Source organism: Myotis yumanensis, unplaced genomic scaffold (genome assembly GCF_028538775.1).
Source record: "Myotis yumanensis isolate MYYU_CA2020_CCGP unplaced genomic scaffold, mMyoYum1.0.hap1 SCAF_2, whole genome shotgun sequence".
Classification (NCBI taxonomy): Eukaryota; Metazoa; Chordata; class Mammalia; order Chiroptera; family Vespertilionidae; genus Myotis; species Myotis yumanensis.
This window is the reverse complement of record NW_027223753.1, coordinates 195,658,997-195,680,444: the sequence shown is the minus strand read 5'-3', so window position 1 is coordinate 195,680,444 and position 21,448 is coordinate 195,658,997. Positions and strand designations below refer to the sequence as shown.

General features: G+C 42.7%; 1 protein-coding gene across 6 annotated transcripts in view; it reads right to left on the bottom strand.

Moving 5' to 3' along the window:
* Positions 1-21,448, bottom strand: part of VEPH1 (ventricular zone expressed PH domain containing 1) — a 196,746-nt gene that overhangs the window by 91,386 nt on the left and 83,912 nt on the right. For all 6 annotated transcript variants that reach the window (XM_070406919.1, XM_070406924.1, XM_070406921.1 and 3 more), the window contains exon 7: positions 16,376-16,596. In XM_070406919.1, the coding sequence (XP_070263020.1) occupies positions 16,376-16,596 (221 nt within the window). The remainder of the gene's footprint in view (positions 1-16,375; positions 16,597-21,448) is intronic.

The following is a 21,448-nucleotide window of genomic DNA, read 5'->3' as shown; positions in this document are numbered from 1 at the left end:
CACTGGGAAGGTTGGTTGGCAGGGTTGGATTCTGCAGCTTCTGTGGCTGGACGAGAGGGATCCTGCCTTGAGGGAAGGTTTATAGTTTGGGGTCCTCAGTGGTTGGAATCCCCTTGTTAGTCCAGCCAGCAACAGATGTTCATGGTGCAAGCTGGGAAGGACAGCGGATCACCCCTTAGGTAACCAGGACATTGTTTCTTGCCTAGTAAGCTATTGCTGGGAAAATTTGAATTATGCATTTTTTAATATGATTTTTATAGGCTTCCTCTGTTATTTTCATACATAATGAAAAATGTATTATCCAAAGTCATGTATGACTGAGACATACATGAGTCAAATGGGAATAAAGGCTAATCATGAACATGTTTCCCTTTCTGACACATGTATGATACTGGCTGCCCACAAATAGATGGGAGACTCTGACATCGCCTATCCTGAAGTGGTTTCATTTCCTATTACAATTGAAGTCAAGACAGTGTAATTCATTGGATGCTATTTTACAAACCATGATGATTACCAAGGTTAGTGTTAAAAGATCCAATAAACCCTCTTCAGATGAGAAATTTGGGGAGTTTTTATTTTCTATTCATTTCTCTGGTTCCAAGAAATGTATTTCAGAAATTTCTATAGCTGGGATTATCAAAACTTAAAAATTTGTAAAGCACAAAGTACACCTCAATATGCATATATCAGATATTGAGCATCATATAAATTTTTAATTCTCAAAATATGTGAGTTCTTAAAAAAATAATTTCTCATAAATTTACTAGTTTTTTCTTTGTACATAATAACTTTTATGGGGGGTTGTTTTGTTGGGTTTGGCCAATGGAAAGCACCAGCTGGATATTAGATGGAAGAAGATGGGTCAGGACCATTAGCCTCCTGGCTTCCTTCTACCAAGGCACAGGTTCCCCTACTGAGGCCAGAGCTCCTGTTGAAAAGCTTGTAGGAGAATGTAACACGCCCCCAACCCCCGTCGGCTCTCTCTCTCTCTCTCTCTCTCTCTCTCTCTCTCTCACACACACAGACACACACACACACACACACACACACACACACACACACACTCCGGCTCCTGTGGCTGTGAATGGTCCCAGTGATAGTGATTGTACCTATGGTGGTTGTAGTCAGGGCAGGCCTGAAGTCAGAGGTCTCTACTGTTTCTTTCCAGGTGGGTAGGGAGGAAGGTTTTAGACTCCAGTTCCTCTTCCTTGCCATCTTCTTCCCAAGCCTCCTTGGGCCCAGGAGAAGCAAGCGGTGGGGACCCTCTGCCAGCTGCCTGAGCTCTGCCTAAAGACAGCTCCTCCAGCACTAGTCAGGGCCAAGAGCTGAGCTGGTGGCCGGCAGCCATGCCTAGGAGCTGGGGCCCCGATATCCAGGCAACCTCTGGCCTCAAGGCCGCTTAGTCTCCTCCCAGCTAAAAGGGGCCACTGTTTCACCTGTGTGTCACTGCAGTGCCTGTGCTAGATGTAGGAGGTGAGGCCTGCAGAGCCCCGGCCAGCTCTCCTCCCTGCTGAGCAACTCTGCTCCTCTCTCCCTAGCCCTTCTCTTATTCTAGTTGATCTGCCCTCCCCTAAATAAAGTCTCTTCTTGTTCCTGTGGGGCTGCAGGGAAAAAGTAGCATTCCCCCCTGCCCACAAAAATCAAATTTCACATGGTTATAGTAAATCGTCCTAGATAATTTTATTGGATCAGCTTCTGATTTTTAAAAAATAAAATTTTCTTACTTATGGAGATCTTTCTTTTATTCATTGTACTCTTTATATCCATTTTCCCATCTATGAAAGGGGGTCCATACTTTACTTAACTCATAGGGTTGTTGGGAAGATGAAATGACAGAACCAGGGTGAAGTGCTGCTCCTAGCACATAACAGGCAGTCAATAGACATTAGGTTATCCAGTGGTCGGCAAACTGCGGCTCGGAAGCCACATGCGGCTCTTTGGCCCCTTGAGTGTGGCTCTTACACAAAATACCGACTTCTGCACATGGGCCATGAAGTTTCAATTGCACTGTACGTGCGCGCCCGCACGTGGTATTTTGTGGAGGAGCCACACTCAAGGGGCCAAAGAGCTGCATGTGGCTTGCGAGCTGCAGTTTGCCAACCACTGGGTTACACTATTATAATTAATTGTTTTTATTACTGTCGTTCCCTTGGAATTTAATCTGCCCTGCCTATACCTTGTGTTAATGTATAAAGAAAACATCAGTGACTGAAACATAGGCTGGTCAATATTCCATATCTCAGAGGAAAGTGATGTCCCTGGAGAATGCAGTGGCATCAGACTTTAGGAGAGGACGGTCCTACAGCTCCTTTTCCCTGCCCCGTCTCCAGGTACCAGGTATTGGTGAGTAAGCACTATGGCTTGAGTGAGTTAGAGGGCTCTCAGCTGGGAGCATGACTTCTATCTCCCTCAGATTTCCCTCCGAGGGGACTTCGGGCAGGAGAGACCTTGTGAGTTATCCCTGGATGTCCACCAACACCAAGAGGGGCAGGGCAGGTGTCCTGGGGTAGGTTTGCAGGTAAAATACAGGATACCCTGCCAAATTTGAATTTTAGCTAAACAAAATTTTTTGAAATTTATTAGTATGTCCCTAATGGGACATACTAAAAATGTATTACATTATACTAAAACGATTATACTTATACTAAAAATTGTTTGTTCTTTAATATTAAACTGGGTGTCTTGTATTTTCTATTTGTTAAATCTGGCACCCGTGATCCTGGTAAACCCCTGCTGCTTGGTGGGCAGGGACCTGTACTGCTCGTTTTTGTTCCCCCGTGCTTGGCACAGTGCTTGGCACACACAGGTACCTGAATAAATGAGGTGAGGCCACCTTGATTTCTGGATCCAGCTCCTGAGTTCTGCCAGATGCTCATGAAGCATTAGCAACTTTTCATGGTCCACAGGGGCTGATGCCATTTGATAAATATCAAATGTGGAGGGAAGCAAGGAGCAAGAATAGGAGTAAAAAGAGAGATTTCCAAAGGGCCAAATACTAAGAGTGAACAAGCAACTCTAAAATGTCTGGGCCAGCAAAGGGCCATGACCTCGAGATATGAAGCTGATGAGTAGAATTTTCACCACAAAGACTTTCTGCTATATGCAACCTTTATTGTCATCATGATTTGGAAATTTGTATAACTTGGGAGTCAAGGGACTGGGGTGGCAATAAAGAGTCACCAAGGCAACCAAAGTTACAAGATTGACCAAAGAGAACTTTCCATCACTGGCCATCCATCATTCCACCTGGCTTGCCACAGTTTTCCTGGCAGGGAATTAGGGCAAGTTATGATTCCAATAGATTGTTTGGTCAGGAAATGGTAGATAAAAGATTGAGTTTATAATAAACATTCACTGCTTCTTTGGTTCCTCTCGGTTTTCTTTCTTTCTTTTTTTATTTTAATATGTTTTTATTGATTTTAGAGAAAAAGAAAGGAAGAGAGAGAGGGAGAGAGAAACATTGATGTGAGAGGGAAACATGGATGTGGGAGAGAAACATCCATCGGCAGCCTCCCCCATGCACCCTGACCAGGGATCAAACCCGCAATCCAGGCATGAGCCCTGAATGGGAATCAAACCAGCGACCTTTCAGTGTACATGATGACGCTCAGCCAACTGAACTACACTAGCCTGGGTTCCTCTTGGTTTTTAAATTTAAAAAGATTGGAGAGAATTTGTTAAAAAACAAAGACCCTTTCCAGAGATAAAGCCTGCACCCCTTCTAGAACAAGGAAACACATTCCAAATGTACAAGAACTGGGGGAGCCATGGGGCCTCTAGATAGGAGGCTGATGAGTAAAATTCTCACCACAAAGACTTTCTGTTATACACAATCTTTACTGTCGTCTGTTTGGAGGTTGGGGCCAGTGGGCTGGGTTGTTATTTCTTTTCCATTTGTCACTTTTAACTCCAGAGGTAATTTTACGGAAATCTTTGTCAGAGTTCTATAATCCCCTAAATATTAACTTGGCTTTAACTCAACACGCCACATTACAAGAGGATAAGATGATTTCTAGTCTGAATGATTTCTGGTCTCTGTTGCCAAAATAAAGTTAAAAAAAAAATATCTCTAAGGATGCCCAGGGGAGGTCTAATTACCTCCCTCTGTGGGAGGGGACTCCCCTTGGAAACAAATTGGCCCCTGGGCAGCTTTCTGCTCTCACTACTGCTGGGAGATGAGACTACAAAGCTGGCAGGCCTGGGGAGATTGGCAGCCTGTCTTCCTGGCTCCTTAAATCAAAGGAAAATCATATTAGTAAATGTTTGAAGAGCTTGGCTTACGGTCCCTTGTCCAGGATGTGTACTCTTGCAGACTTAAGCTTGTTAGAGGAGAAGGAGGAGAACATAATGGATAAAATCCGCATGAGAGCCCTAAATTCTTGGGATGCTATGCTCCTTACTCTTCAGCAATTTCTTGGGTCATCGGTCATCATAAGAATGACAGAGACAGACCCCCATCTGTTTGGGGGCTGCAGTGATAACGCTGCCGGACCACTACACTACAGCTGAATACTAAGGGAAAGGACGATAATAAGTCTAGTTCTTGGTACTCTGTTCTGCCTTGGACCTGCTCATGGGTAAGAGCAGAGATCAGCAGGAGCCCAGTGATATGGGGACCAGAATGTGGTCATGCCACTGGGAGAACTCTGCTCAAATGAAATGGCTAGGGTCTATTTCATTCACACAAGATTTAAAAAAATATTTTTTTATTGATTTCAGAGAGGAAGGGAAAGGGAAAAAGAGATAGAAACATCAATGATGAGAGAGAATCATTGATTGGCTGCTTCCTGCACTCCCCACACTGGGGATTGAGCCCACAACCTGGGCATGTGCCCCAACTGGGAATCCAACTGTGACCTCTTGGTTCACAGGTTGATGCTCAATCACTGAGCAACACTGGCTGGGCCACACAAGATTTTAAAGAGATTTCAAAAGGAGGACATTGTGAGGAAGTGAACCAAATCTGGCATTACAGGGAAAAGACCTGGGCTCATGACTCCAGTATCCTGTTTATCAGGGAAGTGGCAAGTCTTTTTATGACTCCATGTGTCATTATTGTCATTTAAAATGGGACTAATGACGCTACATCACCAGATTGCTGGGAGTGTTATGTAAGATAATGGATTTGACTATGTAGCCTATACAGAACGGGCATGAAAAAGTCAAATGGTAAACCCCGGTGACTGCAGCCCGGTGTGGGTGTGGGCTGCTGACTCTAAAAGACCGCAGCTTGTACCTGAGAAACGAAGCCTGGAAGATGAGCTGCTTCTACTCAAAGCCAGGGAGGACTATGTGGTCCCTCCTACCACTGCAGCATCCCAAGGAGAGTGGTCCTCCCTGCTGGGTGAGCATATAAGAAATGGGATGTGGAAATACTTGATTTAAACATTTCTGTATTTCATGAATGAATTTTGAGCGATTACGAACATAAAGAGAGGAAATGACCACTCAAATGCAGCTGCTCAGTTATTTGCTCACTTTTCATTCAACCAACATGACGGAGAATAGGATATGGAAAAAGAAGGAACAAAAAGCCCAGCCGGTGTGGCTGAGTGGTGAGCATCAACCCATGAACCAAGAGGTCAGTGGCTTTGATTCCTGGTCAGGGTACATGCCCAGGTTGTGGCTCAATCCCCAGTAGTGGGTGTGCAGGAGGCAGCTGATCGATGATGTTTTTTCCTCATTGATGTTTCTATCTCTATATCCCTCACCCTTCCTCTCTCCAAAAATCAATAAAAACATATTTTAAACAATGAGCAATAAGTGCAAAGCCCCTGCCCTCGCTACTCAAATGGAGGTACTGGACATCAGCATCTCCTCGGAGGTTGTTGGAGATGTGGGGCTCTGCCCCAGACCTATCAAATCAGAATCCCCAGGAGCAGGTGCAGGTTTGAGAAACACTGGCCCAGACCATGAGAAAACAGAATCTTAAGCGGACCAGGGCAGAGGCATTTTCCCTTGACCAAGCAAGGCAGCTAACTGAGGGTTTCTTTCACTCACTCTGCAGGGAGGTGAGACTGAAAACAGTGTGTGTGCAGTGTTTGGAGCTGGTGCATGGTAAACTATATGCAGTTCCCATTCCATAGTTTTGTAATCTTCAAGATGTTTAGGTCTTTTGTTTTTTGGTTAATCCTCATATTTTTTCCATTGATTTTTTTATAAGAGAACGTGGAAGGGAGGGGGAGAGACAGAGAGAGAGAAACATCGATGTGAGAGAGACACATTGATTGGTTGCCTCCTGCATGCGCTCTGACTTGGGCCAGGGATGGAACCTACAGTTGAGGTATGTGCCCTTGACCAGAATTGAATCTGCAACTCTTCAGTCCATGGGATGATGCCCTATCCACTGAGCCAAACTGGCTAGGGCAAGACGGTCAGGTTCTTATCGATTTTGAGGTAAAGGTACCTTGTCAGTTTTTGCCACTGATAAATACTGTTCAGATGTCCCCCGGGTCTTTAGTGGAGACCCCTGAGACTAGAATGGACAGACTACATAAGCAGCAGCCTGAACAGAAGGCTCCTGGATCCTAATGAATGGCCATCTGGAGGTGGCACAAGCCACAAAAGCACTTGTAAGCTATAAAGGGATGTAAATGGGAAGTGGTAATGTCATGAGCACACTTTGAATCAGGAGTGAGAACTGTAAAATCAACACACTCCTCTTTTTCCAGCTTAACTTTACAGTCTGGGAACATGAGCAGGTGACAGGGTCTGGCAGTGGGGATGAAGGAGGGGGTATCCGCCATGGAGAGAACAAAAGTTAACACATGTCACTCTCCAGCTTTTGAGGCTGGAAGAGCAGGAAAATGGTGAACTTTTCCTTTTTGCTACATCCTTTCATAGTCTCCACTCCAAACATGATATCCTATGCTATTTTTAATGCAGAAATACAGTTAAACTCAGAAAGGGAGAAATAGAGTTAGTCAAACTCATTGATAAATGAGCTGGGGCTAGAACTCTACATATAACCCTGTGTGTGGGGACAATTCCTAGTCCACCCAGAATTCAGCTTTTACCTACAACAAAATCTAGCTGACAGTCTTCAGGGTCCCAGCTCATATAAAGTCCACCTTTTGCCTGATAAATATGAACACCATTAAGAACTGTTTCTCCTCAGCTGAGCTAGTCCACGATAGATGTATCTAAATCATGGCTGACATGTGTATTCATTACCTTTCATTTATTAAATCTCTTTTGTTAGGTCCCAAAGGAAAGTTTGGGAAGTAAAATATTAGTTATTAAAGATAGTTCTGAGATTTGTCCAGGCTCAGCTGTGTCAAGCATCTAAGGCAATGCTTCTCAAACCACCTTTTTTAAAAAAAAAAAAAATTCATGTCACAGACCAATATTTTTGTAAAATACAGTAAAAATAAATTAGCAGAGAAATAAAATGGGTAAAATAAAGACATACAGGGTATAAGCCCACTGTTCATGCCTTTGGGTGTTGCAGCAATGCCAAATTGCTATGAAAGTTCCAAGCCAGTGGTTCCCAACCTTTTTTTGGCCATGCCCCACCTAAGCATCTCTAAAATCCTGATGCCTCCCCCTCCCCCGTGACATATAATTCTTATTATTCAAAAAGTGAACTCCTATTCACATGGAGGAAGCCTAAAAGGCCATTAACGTGGTACAAAGAGGCTTCTAAAAAACATGGCATCCATGAAAGAGAAAAATAAAAGAACGAAAGGGCAGTTGAAGTACTGAGGAAGAAATCCCTAAGAAATTGTTAAAAAAAATAAAAATAATATGAAGTGATATGAAAAAATAGCAAATAAAGTTTCAAAACATATAATAAAGAACTGAAATGCATAAATATGTCACAATATATATTTATATACTGTATATGAGGCTCCTAGAACCATAAGAAATGCCAAAAATTCACTGTTAATAACTCCCTCTTGAATTGCCCCCTTAAAAATCAAATTGCCCCCCCGCCCCCCATGGGGCGTGTGCACCACGTTGAGAACCACCGTTCTAAACTCTTATTTTCAATCTCTGTAATAACCTTGGTGCGGGCTGGTCAGGAACAGTTTGCAGCTGTAGCTCACGAGCTATGCTTTGAGTAGCTGTGGTCTAATGGACATGCTAAGTGAGATCACCTACTCTAATGCCCACCTGGAACAGAGTACTGATGCTGTTAATGTTTACTGAGGGCTTCCTTGGCACAAGGCACTCTCTGTTCTAGTCGGCTACATGTATTACTTCTCCCATGATCCAGTGGGGCAGATGGAGAAGCTGACGGACAGAGATGTTGAGTAACCTACTGAAGATCAGCTAGGAAACACAGCATTAAACCCTGCCTCCAGAGCTCACTCACTTCACACCCTTCTCCCACTGCCTCTCAGTAGGTGTTTAGTTCAGATGGCATCTGAATCTACCCTAGGAATAAGCAATAATTATTATGGGATTGGTGATAGTGCAGTAACCAACAAGAATTATTGTACCCTAATATCTCTTAGTAACGTCCTATAGGAACAGTCACCAGAACAGAATTGACATTTAATTATTGAGCAACCCTTCACAGTGATCTGAAACACGAATTTTGGCATCCCCTTTAACCAAAATTGAAAAGGTGCTCAAAACTCAGGAAATGTCATGCAACTAGCAACCTCCAAGTTCAATTATGATTGATACCAAAAAGGAGCATTTGGGGAACTAAAATAGCAAATAGCTAGGTCATGGGGTCAAGTAAGAACTGTTTTAGCCTCAGCTGTCACCCCTCCCACGGGCCATAGGGGTCAAGTCACTCTCCCCTCTTCACTCACAGTGCATTTTTTCCCTTGCCTCCAGGCTAAAGCTTTGGTGTTCCTGTCTTGTTTGTAATGGGAAGCCGAGCCATGGAGCTTGATGAAAAGCTGTTTTCCTTTTTGGTGTATCTTGTATTTTGAACACTGCAGTGTTACAGGAAAGGGGCCTGCTTCCCCTGGCAAAGCTGTAATTGTGCTGGCCGGGCGGCCTGCCCCCCTGCCCCAGCCCGCTCTGTCCACACTCGCAGAGTCAGCCCTTCTGGGGCCTCACACTTCCTGGGCTTCCTTCACTGTCTCCAAAGCTGATAATGATGTCTCCCACCTACATCTCTTGCTGATAAACGAATTCCTGAAATACCTTTACAGACCTTCACATCACCATAAACGCTGCTTTAAGGAAGGACAAATGGTGGAGTAAATGAGCAACAGATGGAACATAAATGGTACCACATGTCAGACTTAACCTCTTCAGTGAAAAGAGGGGCAAAAACCCAAGCCTCCCTTCCTTCCCTATGCAAGAAGAAATAACAATGGCCACAGTTACTGCCACAAATGACGGTGATGATGTTCCTTTTATACCAGTGACTAGCATAAGACCTCTCTTGCTTGGAAAGATATACTTATTTTTTATTAAAACCCTGGTTACTTTGGTGGGGGTGAAATTACATTTAGCTTTCTCTAAGCAGGGGGCAATGCTGACCAGAACATCACATGTTTTTAATTATGGCCCTGAACCTCCTCATGTACATTCTGTGAGCCAACAGTTGCTCTCAAAGAATCAATTTCTCCTTGTATAAACATGCGTCGCTTAAAATGGTGGGAGTTCTTGTAAGCACTTTTTTTTTTTTGGTTAATCCTCATCTCAGGATATTTTTCCATTGATTTTTACAGAGAGTGGAAGAGAGAGGGAAAAACAGAGAGAAGCATTAATGTGAGGGAAACACATCAACTGGGTGCCTCCTGACCAGAGGGCCTGGGCCGGGGAGGAGCCTGCAACCAAGATACGTGCCCTTGACCGGAATCAAACTTGGGATCCTTTGGTCCGCAGGTAGATGCTCTATCCACTTAGCCAAACCGCCTAGGGCTTGTAAGCACTTTAAAAACTATTTCTTTTCATTGAGCAAAGGTTCTGAATATTAGCTCTCACGTCTGGGGGACCCTGGAGGGGGACAAGGAAAGGTATCTAACACTCAAGGCAGGACTGTGAGTTCGGACAAGTGGGTAAGCTGTTTGAGCTGTAGTAGGTCAAAGACAGAGGGTCTCCACGGGCAGGAGTGAGTGGGGAAGGCCTCATGGGGAAGTGGTACCAAACTGGAGTCTTGGAGAAGGGCAGCCTTCGATGGGAAGAGAGGCACGCAAAGGGCATTCTGGAAGGTAATGATAAAGGTTACTGAGGTACCACTTTTGGAAGGAAAAGGCAAACATCACCCTTGACATTCCTTTAAGTTTCTTTGAATTATCCATGATATACTGTGAACACTGTAATTCTCATCCACACTAAAATTTGGGATTTGTTAGGTTGCCGAAGGAGGAACACATGAGGCCAGAGTGGTGAGGGATTACGAATTTATTCAATCATCAGCACATCAGGTGGCTGAGCCTGGATGGCTCCAGCCCCCAGTGACGGGAGTCAGCAGCTTTTAAAAGACTTTTGGCAGGCTTTTTTTCTGGGCGGAGACTTCTTTATCCATACCCGGAGGGGAGATAATGGAATGTGGTCACCGCAAGTGAAATGTGTTCTCAGCAAAGGGAATGTCCATAGTGAAATGACCTGGAAAGCCAGTTCCCTGGGGAGGGTTATCAATTCAATTGCTTGTTCAAACCTAACAGGATCCATTCATTGGACTACATTGAAGAAAGAAATGAAGGAAAATTCCATGAGCTGGTATCTGGGCATTTACATTATTGTCTTCTAACGACTATCATGGACCTAGAACCATGGTTGGCAAACTGTGACTCTCGAGCTACATGCGGCTCTTTGGCCCCTTGAGTGTGGCTCTTCCACAAAATACCACGTGCAGGCGCATGTACAGTGCAATTGAATCTTTGTGGCCCATGCGCAGAAGTCGGTTTTCGGCCTGGGCGAGTCTATTTTGAAAAAGTACTGTTGATATTTGGCTCTGTTGACTAATGAGTTTGCCGACCACTGACCTAGAAGGGCGTGGGAAACTGGGTAGAAAATTTTATTTTGTTCTTGTCTGTACTCAAGATTTATTCCATGTGCCTCTGTAAAATCCTTACATATATTTAAAGACTTTGTTGCTGTGAGGATTAAACAATATAGCAGTAAAAGACCCTAGCATAGAATCTGTCATGTGGTAATGGTACCATTGTAATTAGAAATGGAGCAAAGGGAAGGCCAGACACTGTAGGCATGTCATTTGGGCAGCTTCACAAGGAAGCTGCAACTTTGCACTCCCCAGGGAACCACTGGCCTATTTCCTGCAAAACACTGGGGGGAAGGGATCCAACAAAGGGGAGATAGACTCATGCCCAGTAAAGTTGGGATGACATAGGGAAGGTACTTGCTTGTCAGTCAAACTGGGGAACAGAGATCATTGGCCAGAATGGGCGTGGCCACTGCAAGCATCCGAAAATTTGAGAACACTTAATCCACTAAACAATGGGGTTCACTCTCTTGGCTCTTGGTGACTCTTGACTCTCAGGGCTCTGTTGGTCCTGCTTCCAAGCATATGCCTGAATGGCCCTCAGCCATGCAGAATGGACAAATGGACTGCTGTGGGAGACACAAGCTAAGCTAGCCTGATGCTGGACTGGACCCAGCTCCAATGGAATGGAAAGGAAACACTGGACACTGGCTCTGTTTCAGCTCTACTGGAGCCCCAGCTACCTTTTTCTATGCCTGGACTAAGGGAAACAGACCTTTGGGAACCCAGTGGTGTAATTCCACGGAAATAATTTTTTCATCATATCTCATTCTCCCTGTGTGAGTCTCAGAAAATTCCTTTTCTCAGGATCTTGCAAGAAACCCACCCCCCATAAGCAACAGGGGGAGCTGAGGCCCTCTCCCCTCCATTAACAGTAAGAGCTAATCAAACCCATAGACACAGTCTTCCTTGAAAAATTGTTGAGAACTTGGCTCCCAGCTCTCTGCAATCTCTATTGTGGACTCAATACAGAGGCACCACGCTTAAGCTCCTGGGCAATGCCTTCAGGGACATGACCCAGGGTTAGGTTCATATGTGACTCCCAGGATGTCAAGATGGGAACTCTGGAATGACAGGTTGCAAAGGGTCTCAGAGTTTGAAAAGGGTCTTTACAGGTCATGTTACTGGTCTATACACTAGGACCATAGATTGACTCGAATTCCTGGCTCTCCCTTGTCATCCATTTCTTTGATGTTCATTGCATGAAATTTAGGATAAACCAAAACTCTGGGGCTGTTCCAAGGAAGGCAGAGTTCCTGAAGCCATTCTACTCTGAACATGCTCTCCTTATTCTATTTATCATTCATTCTCCCACACACAACGTGTGTTTTTGTAATCTTCACCTGATATATATTTATTGAATTTTTTAGAGAGAGAGGAAGGGAAAGAGAGAGAAAGAGAAACATCGATGGGTTGCTATTGAATCTGCTACTTAGGTATGTGACCTGACTGGGAATCAAACCCACAACCTTCATGGGATGATGCTCCAACCACCTGAGCCTCCCAGCTAGGGCCACACAATGTTCTATTTTTCCCCCCTCCATCTGCCATCTCTTTCCATTCATAACTAAATCAGAAATACACCTATCCAACTGGTTGTGCCTATAATTTACCTTCCATTCTCCTTCTTAAAATGTTTTCCAGGCCTAATTCTTAAAAACAAAACAAAAATAAACACAAAATCGCACCACTACTACCACCATCACCACCAAAACAACAAAAGAACATACCACCCATTTAAGCAAGCAAGAGGATTGGGAAAGTTTTAACCACACACTTTATGTTAAAACTGTTCTTATAAACAACTCTCCCCCTCCCCCCCCCCTCCCCCCCGCCCCCATGGCTCTGATGGCTTTGGCTGGGGTTTGAAAGATGGATCTGAGGGAACTGTCACCCCTGCCCCTCAGGTCCCCACCTTGGCCCTGGACTTGGAGCTGTGCAGGTGCTCTTTCTCCTTTCCCTCTGCTTTCCCCTTCTGCCTTTTCCTATTGCCCTCCTTCCTCCCTACCTTTATCATTACTCCTATTTACTTTTCTTTCCACAATTTTCAACCCTCAAAGTTTCCATCCCCAGTTGGGGCCTGAGCTGAACCTCCTACTAAGACCACCTGTGACAAACTGTCCCCAACTCCCATGGTGCCTGATTAGAGCAGTCTCCCTGGCGCCACATGCCTTTGGCAAAGGCACCTTTGAGTCTCTGATCAATGGCTGCTCAGCCAGTGCACAGTTGTCGGAAGTCTCCTTCCCCAGCTTCCCTCAGGTCCTGGCAGACAAATGGTTCAAGGGATAGTGGCTCACACAATGAATAGTGGTTCAAAGGCTCACACACCTTTCCCCCTATCTTATCCCTTTCTCTTTTCCAATCCACAATTGCTATGACCCCGCTCCTGCATCCCCAGAATTATTTTCAAAATCTAAACTCTTTGCTTAGCTGTCCTGTTCTTTCGCCTTTGTTGTTTTATTTTTAGATATAAACATTTTTTTCTAAAACACAGGAACAAGAAAGGTGCCAGTGTGCTTACCCGATGCATCTAATAAAGCTCACCCAGTTAATTCATAGTCATTCTGCACAAAGAAGGCTCGCGACTGCTTTAGTTTTTCTTTCCCTCTAGGATGCTAATTGTTTTCCTTTTCATTATCTGATAGTTTGGCCTGAAGTCTAAAATCTGGCCTGCTGGGCTATGTGTCAGATTTGTAAATTAGATGACGTCTGTTTTGAATTTTATCATCTTTAATTTTCTTTCAAGCTCTCTTCATTTATTCATTTCCCCTCCAATTGTAAGGACCAGACTTTGCTGGATGCTTTAGACAAAAGCGTAGACCTTTCTGCTTTTTGGGGGCACAGATTAAAATTACTGAAGTTACATGGTCACAATGAAGGCTATTCAGGGAAAAGATGTTGGGAGAGAAGCCTTAGCAACCATCCCAGAGAGGATGAGCAGTTACCACAAAAGCTGGCTGTCCACACCAGCGTTTTGAAGTTCCCACCGAATAATTATAATCGATTAGAAGGAGATTGACAGTGAAGGTTGAACTGGGTGAAGTATTTTGAATTGAAGAGGTGGTGGAGATGGCAATGGTAGTAGTACGTGAGGTGACTAGTGACCTTTTATCTCTTCACATTTAATTATCCTCTTTGCTTTTTGCCTTTTTTTCTCAGAGAAATAATAAAGGGAAACTTCAATGCATTCTCATACATGAAGACTCATATTTTGATAGTGAGACCTTATGCTTTCCTCCTATTTACATACCTGCTAAATTCTTCTTTTCATGGGGAAATTGTTTATTGCTTATGGTTTTGGACTTACTTATTAAGGATCAATTTTTCTGTTAGAATGCCTAATGTAATACCCTTGTATAACATGTTTTCCCTTTATATAAACCTTTTTCACACATATAATCTCACAGATGTCAGTTGGCCTCTTGCAACTTTGCATTTGTAGAGGCAATAGAGAACGGATGAGCGGCTGGCCAGAACATGTGCCTATGCTCTCACATCGGATCCAGATGTTAGTCATCACTGGGAAGAAGAAATAGCAGGCTGGCTGTGGGCAGAATACAAAATGGCTCCCCCAAGCACCAGCTGGAGAAGCTCTAAACAAAGTTTCCGAAACCACCCCACGGACATTGGCCAGCAGTGACTTTGTGCTTGCACATAAATGACAAATCACCCCTTCATGATGCTGGCCCTGGATTTCTTGGATGCTGCTGTATTTGGGCTGTTGCTAGGCAGATCATAGGTCTGTGAAAATGCCATTTTTAAATGGAATATATAGATAGCAGTGGTTTTCAACTAGGGGTGATTTATTAATGCCTGGAGATGTTTGTGGTTGTCATAACTGAAAGAGAGGATTGCTATTAGCACCTAGTGCAGTGATGGCGAACCTTTTGAGCTCGGCGTGTCAGCATTTTGAAAAACTCTAACTTAACTCTGGTGCTGTGTCACATATAGAAATTTTTTGATATTTGCAACCATAGTAAAACAAAGACTTATATTTTTGATACTTATTTTATATATTTAAATGCCATTTAACAAAGAAAAATCAACCAAAAAAATGAGTTCACGTGTCACCTCTGACATAAGTGTCATAGGTTCGCCATCACTGACCTAATGGGTAGAGACCAGGGATGCTGGCAAATATTCTATAAATCACAGGACAGCTTCACAACCAAGAATTATCTAGTCCAAATTTTAATAGTACCAGAGTTAGAAGCCCTGGTATATAGGCATCTATACATTGAACCAGGTAACAACAGATTTTCATATGCACAACCAAAACTATGGTGTTGATAGAAAAAGCCCTTGCGATTTGTCTTCCTTCGACGAACAGTGGCTGTTGACCTTGATGACCACTTTGGCCAGATTATACTCTCTGTTGTAGAATGGGGGAAGAGACCCTTCTAGATTGGCTTCCCTCTTGCTACCTTTTTTCTTGGTTATCAGCATCATCTTCCATGTGTATTCAGTCACTCAAACTAGAATCTCTGGGTTTTCATCCACTCTTCTCCCCTTCTCCTCACCACACCTCCTACTAGTGATCAATTCCTCATAATCCTGAGCTCTCAATCCTTATAATGATCTGCCCCAACTTCTTAAATTCCCCACCACCAACCACAATTGAAGGAGCCTATTGTTAAGGTTTCAGCACTAGCATTCTGGTCGCTCTCTCTCTGGCCAGTCTGCTGCTCTTGCTAAATCCATTCAGTGTTCCACAACATTAGCCACTTCCTCATTCATCTAGTCCTTTGGTGAGAAAATATTTATTGAGTGCCTACTCTATGGTCATTTCTGTGCAAGGAGCTATGACCATTCTCTGGATTAAAATCTTCCCAAGCTTCCATGTTGCTTACAGGACAAACCGCTTGATGCAGCATGTAAGACCTCTGATAATCTGCCTCTGACCTAACTTTTTGGCTTAGTCTAATACCCTACGCTGATGACCTTGAACCTGCCACATTGAATCAACTGCTTTTCCTTAGTCCAGCTCACACACTCTTGAGCTCTTTTATCCTTGCATGTGAGGAGTGTCCTTTCTATCTACTCTCATTATTCATCCTGTATAACTTACTCTAGTACCTACACAGATGCTTGGCACATGGACACTACTCAATAAATATGGAATGAACTTAAATTTCACCTTCTTTGCGAAACACTCTTTAATTGCCTGGCTGTTGGTTAGTATGTGTCTCATGCTCCCTAGTTCATTGTATGCATTTCTGTTAAAACCCTGTCACATACTCTGACTGTGAACCCCTTGAGGGAAGGTGTTTGAGAGTACCCTGTATTTAGAAAAAGTTCTGGTAAGTGTAATAATTTATTTAGAAGTTATTCTAGGTTGAGGTAGTGGGTTTGGCTTTCTTTGGGAAGTTTCACGCCTACAAAAGAAAGTGTAGCTGCCTGTACTCTGCCTCCATGGGTTCTCGACAGATTCCCGAGTCCACAAAAATTCCCGCTCACCTGCCACTTTGGGGTTTGGTGGTTTCCAGTTGTCGGGTAAGGAGCTTGGCAATGGCAGTGAAGCTGTTGCTCATGCGGAAGATGTCTCTGCTCTGAGGGCCCAGGAGGGAGGAGAATGTGTCTGTGATGCTCTTAATCTCCAGCAGGAGAATATGGTGAAAGGAGTGCTCCATGTTGGCCAGCTGACTCACCAGAAATGGCAGGCAGCTCCTGGCTCTCTCCTGCCAAGAACAACAAAGAACATGTATAAGTGTTGGTGGGAATGTAAACTAGGACAGCCACTATGGAAACCAGTATGGAGGTTCCTCAAAAAATTAAAAATAGAGCTACCATATGATCCAACAATCCCACTTCTGGGAATATTCCCCAAAGAAATGAAATCATTATCTTGAAGGGGTAGTGGCACTCCCATATTCATTGCAGCATTATTCACAATATCTAAGACATAGAAACAAGTGTCCATTGACAAATGAATGGTTAAAGAAAATCTAAAGAAAATGCAATAGAATATTATTCAGCCATTAAAAAAGAAGGAAATCCTACCATCTGTATTAACATGGATGACAATGGAGGACAGTATGCCAACTGAAATAAGCCAGACAGAGAAAGACAAATACTGCATGGTGTTAGTTTTAAGTGGAATCTGAAACAAACAAATACTCATACAAATTGAGATGAGAAAAGAGGTTGCCAGGGGCTGAGGGAAGGGGAAAATAAGGAGAATTAAAGGGTACAAATGTTTAGTTATAAGATTATAAAATCTGAGGACCTCATGTATAACATGGTGACTATAGCTGATAACACTGTCCTGTGTAATTGAAGTTTGCTAAAATATGGGAGGTGATGGTTGTGTTAATTAACTCAATGGAGGAATCCTTTCACAATGTACTGGTATTATGTATATCAAGTCATCACATTATACACTTCAAATATCTTATAATTTAACATCAATTATGCCTCAACAAATCTGGGGGGAGGGGATGAGGAAGAACAATGAAGAACAAAGTCCTATATTTTAAGAGTCTCGTGACCTGCAGATGGCAGTTCTATGGGTGTTTACTTAGAGAACTAGCTGAAGCTAAACAGCATTTCATTCAGAGTGCCTTTCAATTGGCTTCTTTGAAATTTTAATTTTTTTCCTGATTTTCAGGAAAACTTTTTAAAATAAAACGTTTGTTCTGTTACTCCTTTCTTATAAATAGGTAAATTGTCTCATTGGCCTAACTCACCCGGTCTAAATCTCTCAACCTCCATTAATAATCTGACCCCACACATCTACCCTTCCCAAATTTGTGACTTTCTCTGGCCAGTCTCCAAGTCTATGCCTCACTAATTCTACCTGCCCAGGAGAGGCCTGGTCAATCCTGGATCCATCCATCTGCCTTGTTTCAAATCGGTGTCCAAAGTTTACCTCCTCTCCACACGACATGCTCACTCATTTGTTTACTTTGGGCATCTTTCAATATGTTCCATAGTGTATGTGCCTGGTCACACAAGTAGATTGTATTACTTAGTTTTAATCAAATTAGCTCTCACAAATGATTTAAAAGAAACTGAAGATGAACAATGACATGAACAATGCAGGCATGAGTGAATAACCAGAAAATGGCTTAGCTGACATGTTTCCTATACCTATCAATACTCCTCAGCAGCCATAGTAGGAGGTGCCATAATTTAACCCAACATGACTAGAACTTACCCAAATTTTTTTTAATTATCAAGAAAGTTATTTGAAATGTAAATGTTCACCCAACATAAATAATGATATACCATTGAAAAATAAAATAATTTTAAATATGGATTATTTCATTTTTAATTCCTCTTTTAAAATCTTTTTAAAAAAAATATATTTCATTGATTCTCTACAGAGAGGAAGGGAGTGGGACAGAGAGCCAGAAACATCGATGAGAGAGAAACATCGATCAGCTGCCTCCCGCACACCCCCCACTGGGGATGTGCCCGCAACCAAGGCACATGCCCCTGACCGGAATCGAACCTGGGACCCCTCAGTCCGCAGGCTGACGCTCCATCCATCAAGCCAAACGGGTCAGGGCTAAAATCTTATTTTTATGTATTCAATATTTTTGTAATGTTAGCATAATAGAAAATATGTATAACTATAAATAAGTATATGTATTGGAAGTTGATGCTCAAAATCCCAAGCGATAAGTGGTAAGTTATTCTTCTCACCAGGAACTCCTTTTTACTCCTTGTTCTAATATTTGACGCCTTAATTTCTTTCAACATGTAAATCTTGTCTCCTCCATGAGCTCTCCACTGTGCCTATTTCTCTCTGAATTTTCACTGTAGTATAGATTATTTTTTAAAATATTGTTTAGCACGTGATCATTTCTTTATTCTTGTTTTTATTTAGTTACCAAATAGGTATTACATGCCTATATATGCTTGTGCTAGATTCTAGATGACAAAGATGAATTGGTCTCTGCTTTTAAGAGACCCACAATCCCCCTTTCATTTATAATTCTCTAGTGGTTACATGTACCAGCCAAGTCTCCTAAAGGGGCTACTTCTCATATTTCAATCATCTGCCTGGCACAGAACTGAGTGTGTATGTCTCGGTTCATTATTTGAAGCAATCTCCCAAGCCAAAATATGACCTGACAAATAAAGCATGTAGTTGCAAAGGAATCTGTGCTTTACAAGAAATATTTATTACAGAACAGATTTAAGTAGTGAAGTTTTCTACTCTTTAATACTTAACTTGATTTTCAAAGATTCCATGTACAATTGCACCGGAACACATCTCTTGAGGAAGTAGAATACACAGCTTGACAGCTAATTGAAGAGATATGTATTCATTAAAGGATTAAAATGTTAGATAAATAAAAAATAAGACCATTGGAACAAGTTCCTGACAGCCCATTTTCTATTTTTGGCTCATACAATTGCCAGGTTGCAGAAGGACACTCAGATGTTCTCAGATGCTCTTGAGTCTAATATATATATTGCAACATAGAGTCTTTCATGCATGCAAGGGCTCCGAATGTGAATTCATAGTATGCAGTGCATCTCAGGGACATTTTCCATTCCCCATTTAAAGACAAAAGCTGGATGGGTCCCTACCATGTGCTAGGCCCTGTTGTAGAAGTTAGGAACACAGAATTGAAGAAAATGCCTGCCATGACAATGAGGCAACAGATAATAAACAAAATGCATATGTAAAATATATAGTGTGTTGGATAGAGAAGTGTGCCTCAGAAAAAGATGGGGCAGGGAGGGTGTTGATGTTAAATAGTGTCACCAGGTCAGATCTCACAGAGAAGGAGACACCTGAATTCAACAAGCTTTTAAAGTCTAAACCCAACATTCTCAGTAACCATAGAAAATAATTACAGTAAAAGTCACCCTGGTCGATACAGGGAGGTCAGGTGATGAAGAACTGGGACATGGGAGATGTGCCATTTTCCTACTGAGCATGTAATTTCAAATTTCAAGTAACTTCCTCAGCTTCTGATTCAGATTTCTCTTTAACAATTTTTTTTTACACCGTGTCACAAACATTTCATGTGTTCATCTAAGTGTCCCTATAATTTCATTAAGAATTCTCACCCTGGCCTGGTGACTCAATAGGTTGGAGCATCATCCTGTACACCAAAAGGTTGTGGGTTCGTTTCCAGGTCAGGGCACATACCTAGATTTGGGATTTGATCCCCGACTCTGGGTGTGTACAGGAGGCAACCTATCATTCTCTCTTTCTCTCTCTCTCCATTCCTTTCTCTAAACATATCCTTGGGTTAGGATTTAAAAAAATAAAGAATTCTTTTCATTATAAAAATTAGCAAGCCCTTTCTTTAGAGCATTTGTCTTCCTAAAGGTGAAGATGGCTGTGTGAGTATTTGCTGAAAACAACATAATTCTGAATGATCTTCTGGCAGGCAAACTGAGCTGAAGGGAAAATTAATCACAGTGCAGGAACAAGAAAAATCATGGCTCTGGAACTAGCATATGAAACCAAGCCAATTTCATATGGTTTGTTCTGAAACCTTGGAACATGTCCAGGTACCTCTCAGGAGTAACAGATATAATTTGGGATTAGAAAGTGTGATGTTAGGGTAAGAAGGGGGTTAGGAGATTCTGATTTCTTTCTTGGATCCATGATATTTTGTCTCAGGAGCCAGTGCTTGCATTTTTTTCTGCTTTCAGTCACCTCACTGTGGGGACAGGGTCAACAGTACCTATTTCAGAGAAGAAGGGAGAGGGAGAGACAGATAGAAACATCAATGATGAGAGAGAATCATTGATTAGCTGCCTCCTGCATGCCCCCTACTGGAGATCAAGTCCACAACCCGAGCATGTGCCCTTGACTGGAATCAAACCCAGGACCCTTCATTCCCAAGTCGATGGTCTATCCACTAAGCCAAACCACCTAGGGAAGTACACCTTAATTGCAGACCTAGCCTCATCTCTTCTGAAATAAATTGATTATTTATTATTAAAATAATAACAGCTAGTCTACAGAGAGCACTTAATATAAGTGACAAGTCTATTCTATATGTTTTAAAAATGCAAAGGACCTAAATAGACCCCTTTTGAAAGAGGACATACAGAAGGCCAAGAGACATATGAAAACATGCTCAAAGTCACTAATCATCTGAGAGATGCAAATGACAGTGAGGTACCATCTCACACCTGTCAGAAGGGCTATCATCAACAAATCAACAAACAACAAGTGCTGGCGAGGATGTGGAGAAAAAGGAACCCTTATGCACTGCTGGTGAGAATGCAGACTGGTACAGCCACTGTGGAAAACAGATTGGAGTTTCCTCAAAAAATTAAAAATGAAACTCCCATTTGACCCAGTAATTCCACTTCTAGGAATATATCCCAAGAAACCAGAAACACCAGTCAGAAAGGATATATGCACCCCTATGCTCATAGCAGCACAATTCACCATAGCTAAGATATGGAAACAGCCTAAGTGCCCATCAGCAGATGAGAGGGTTAGAAAACTGTGGTATATCTACACAATGGACTACTACGCTGCTGTAAAAAAAAGGGGTGGGGGTGGGGGGGGACTCTTACCATTTGCAAGAGCATGGATGGACCTGGAGA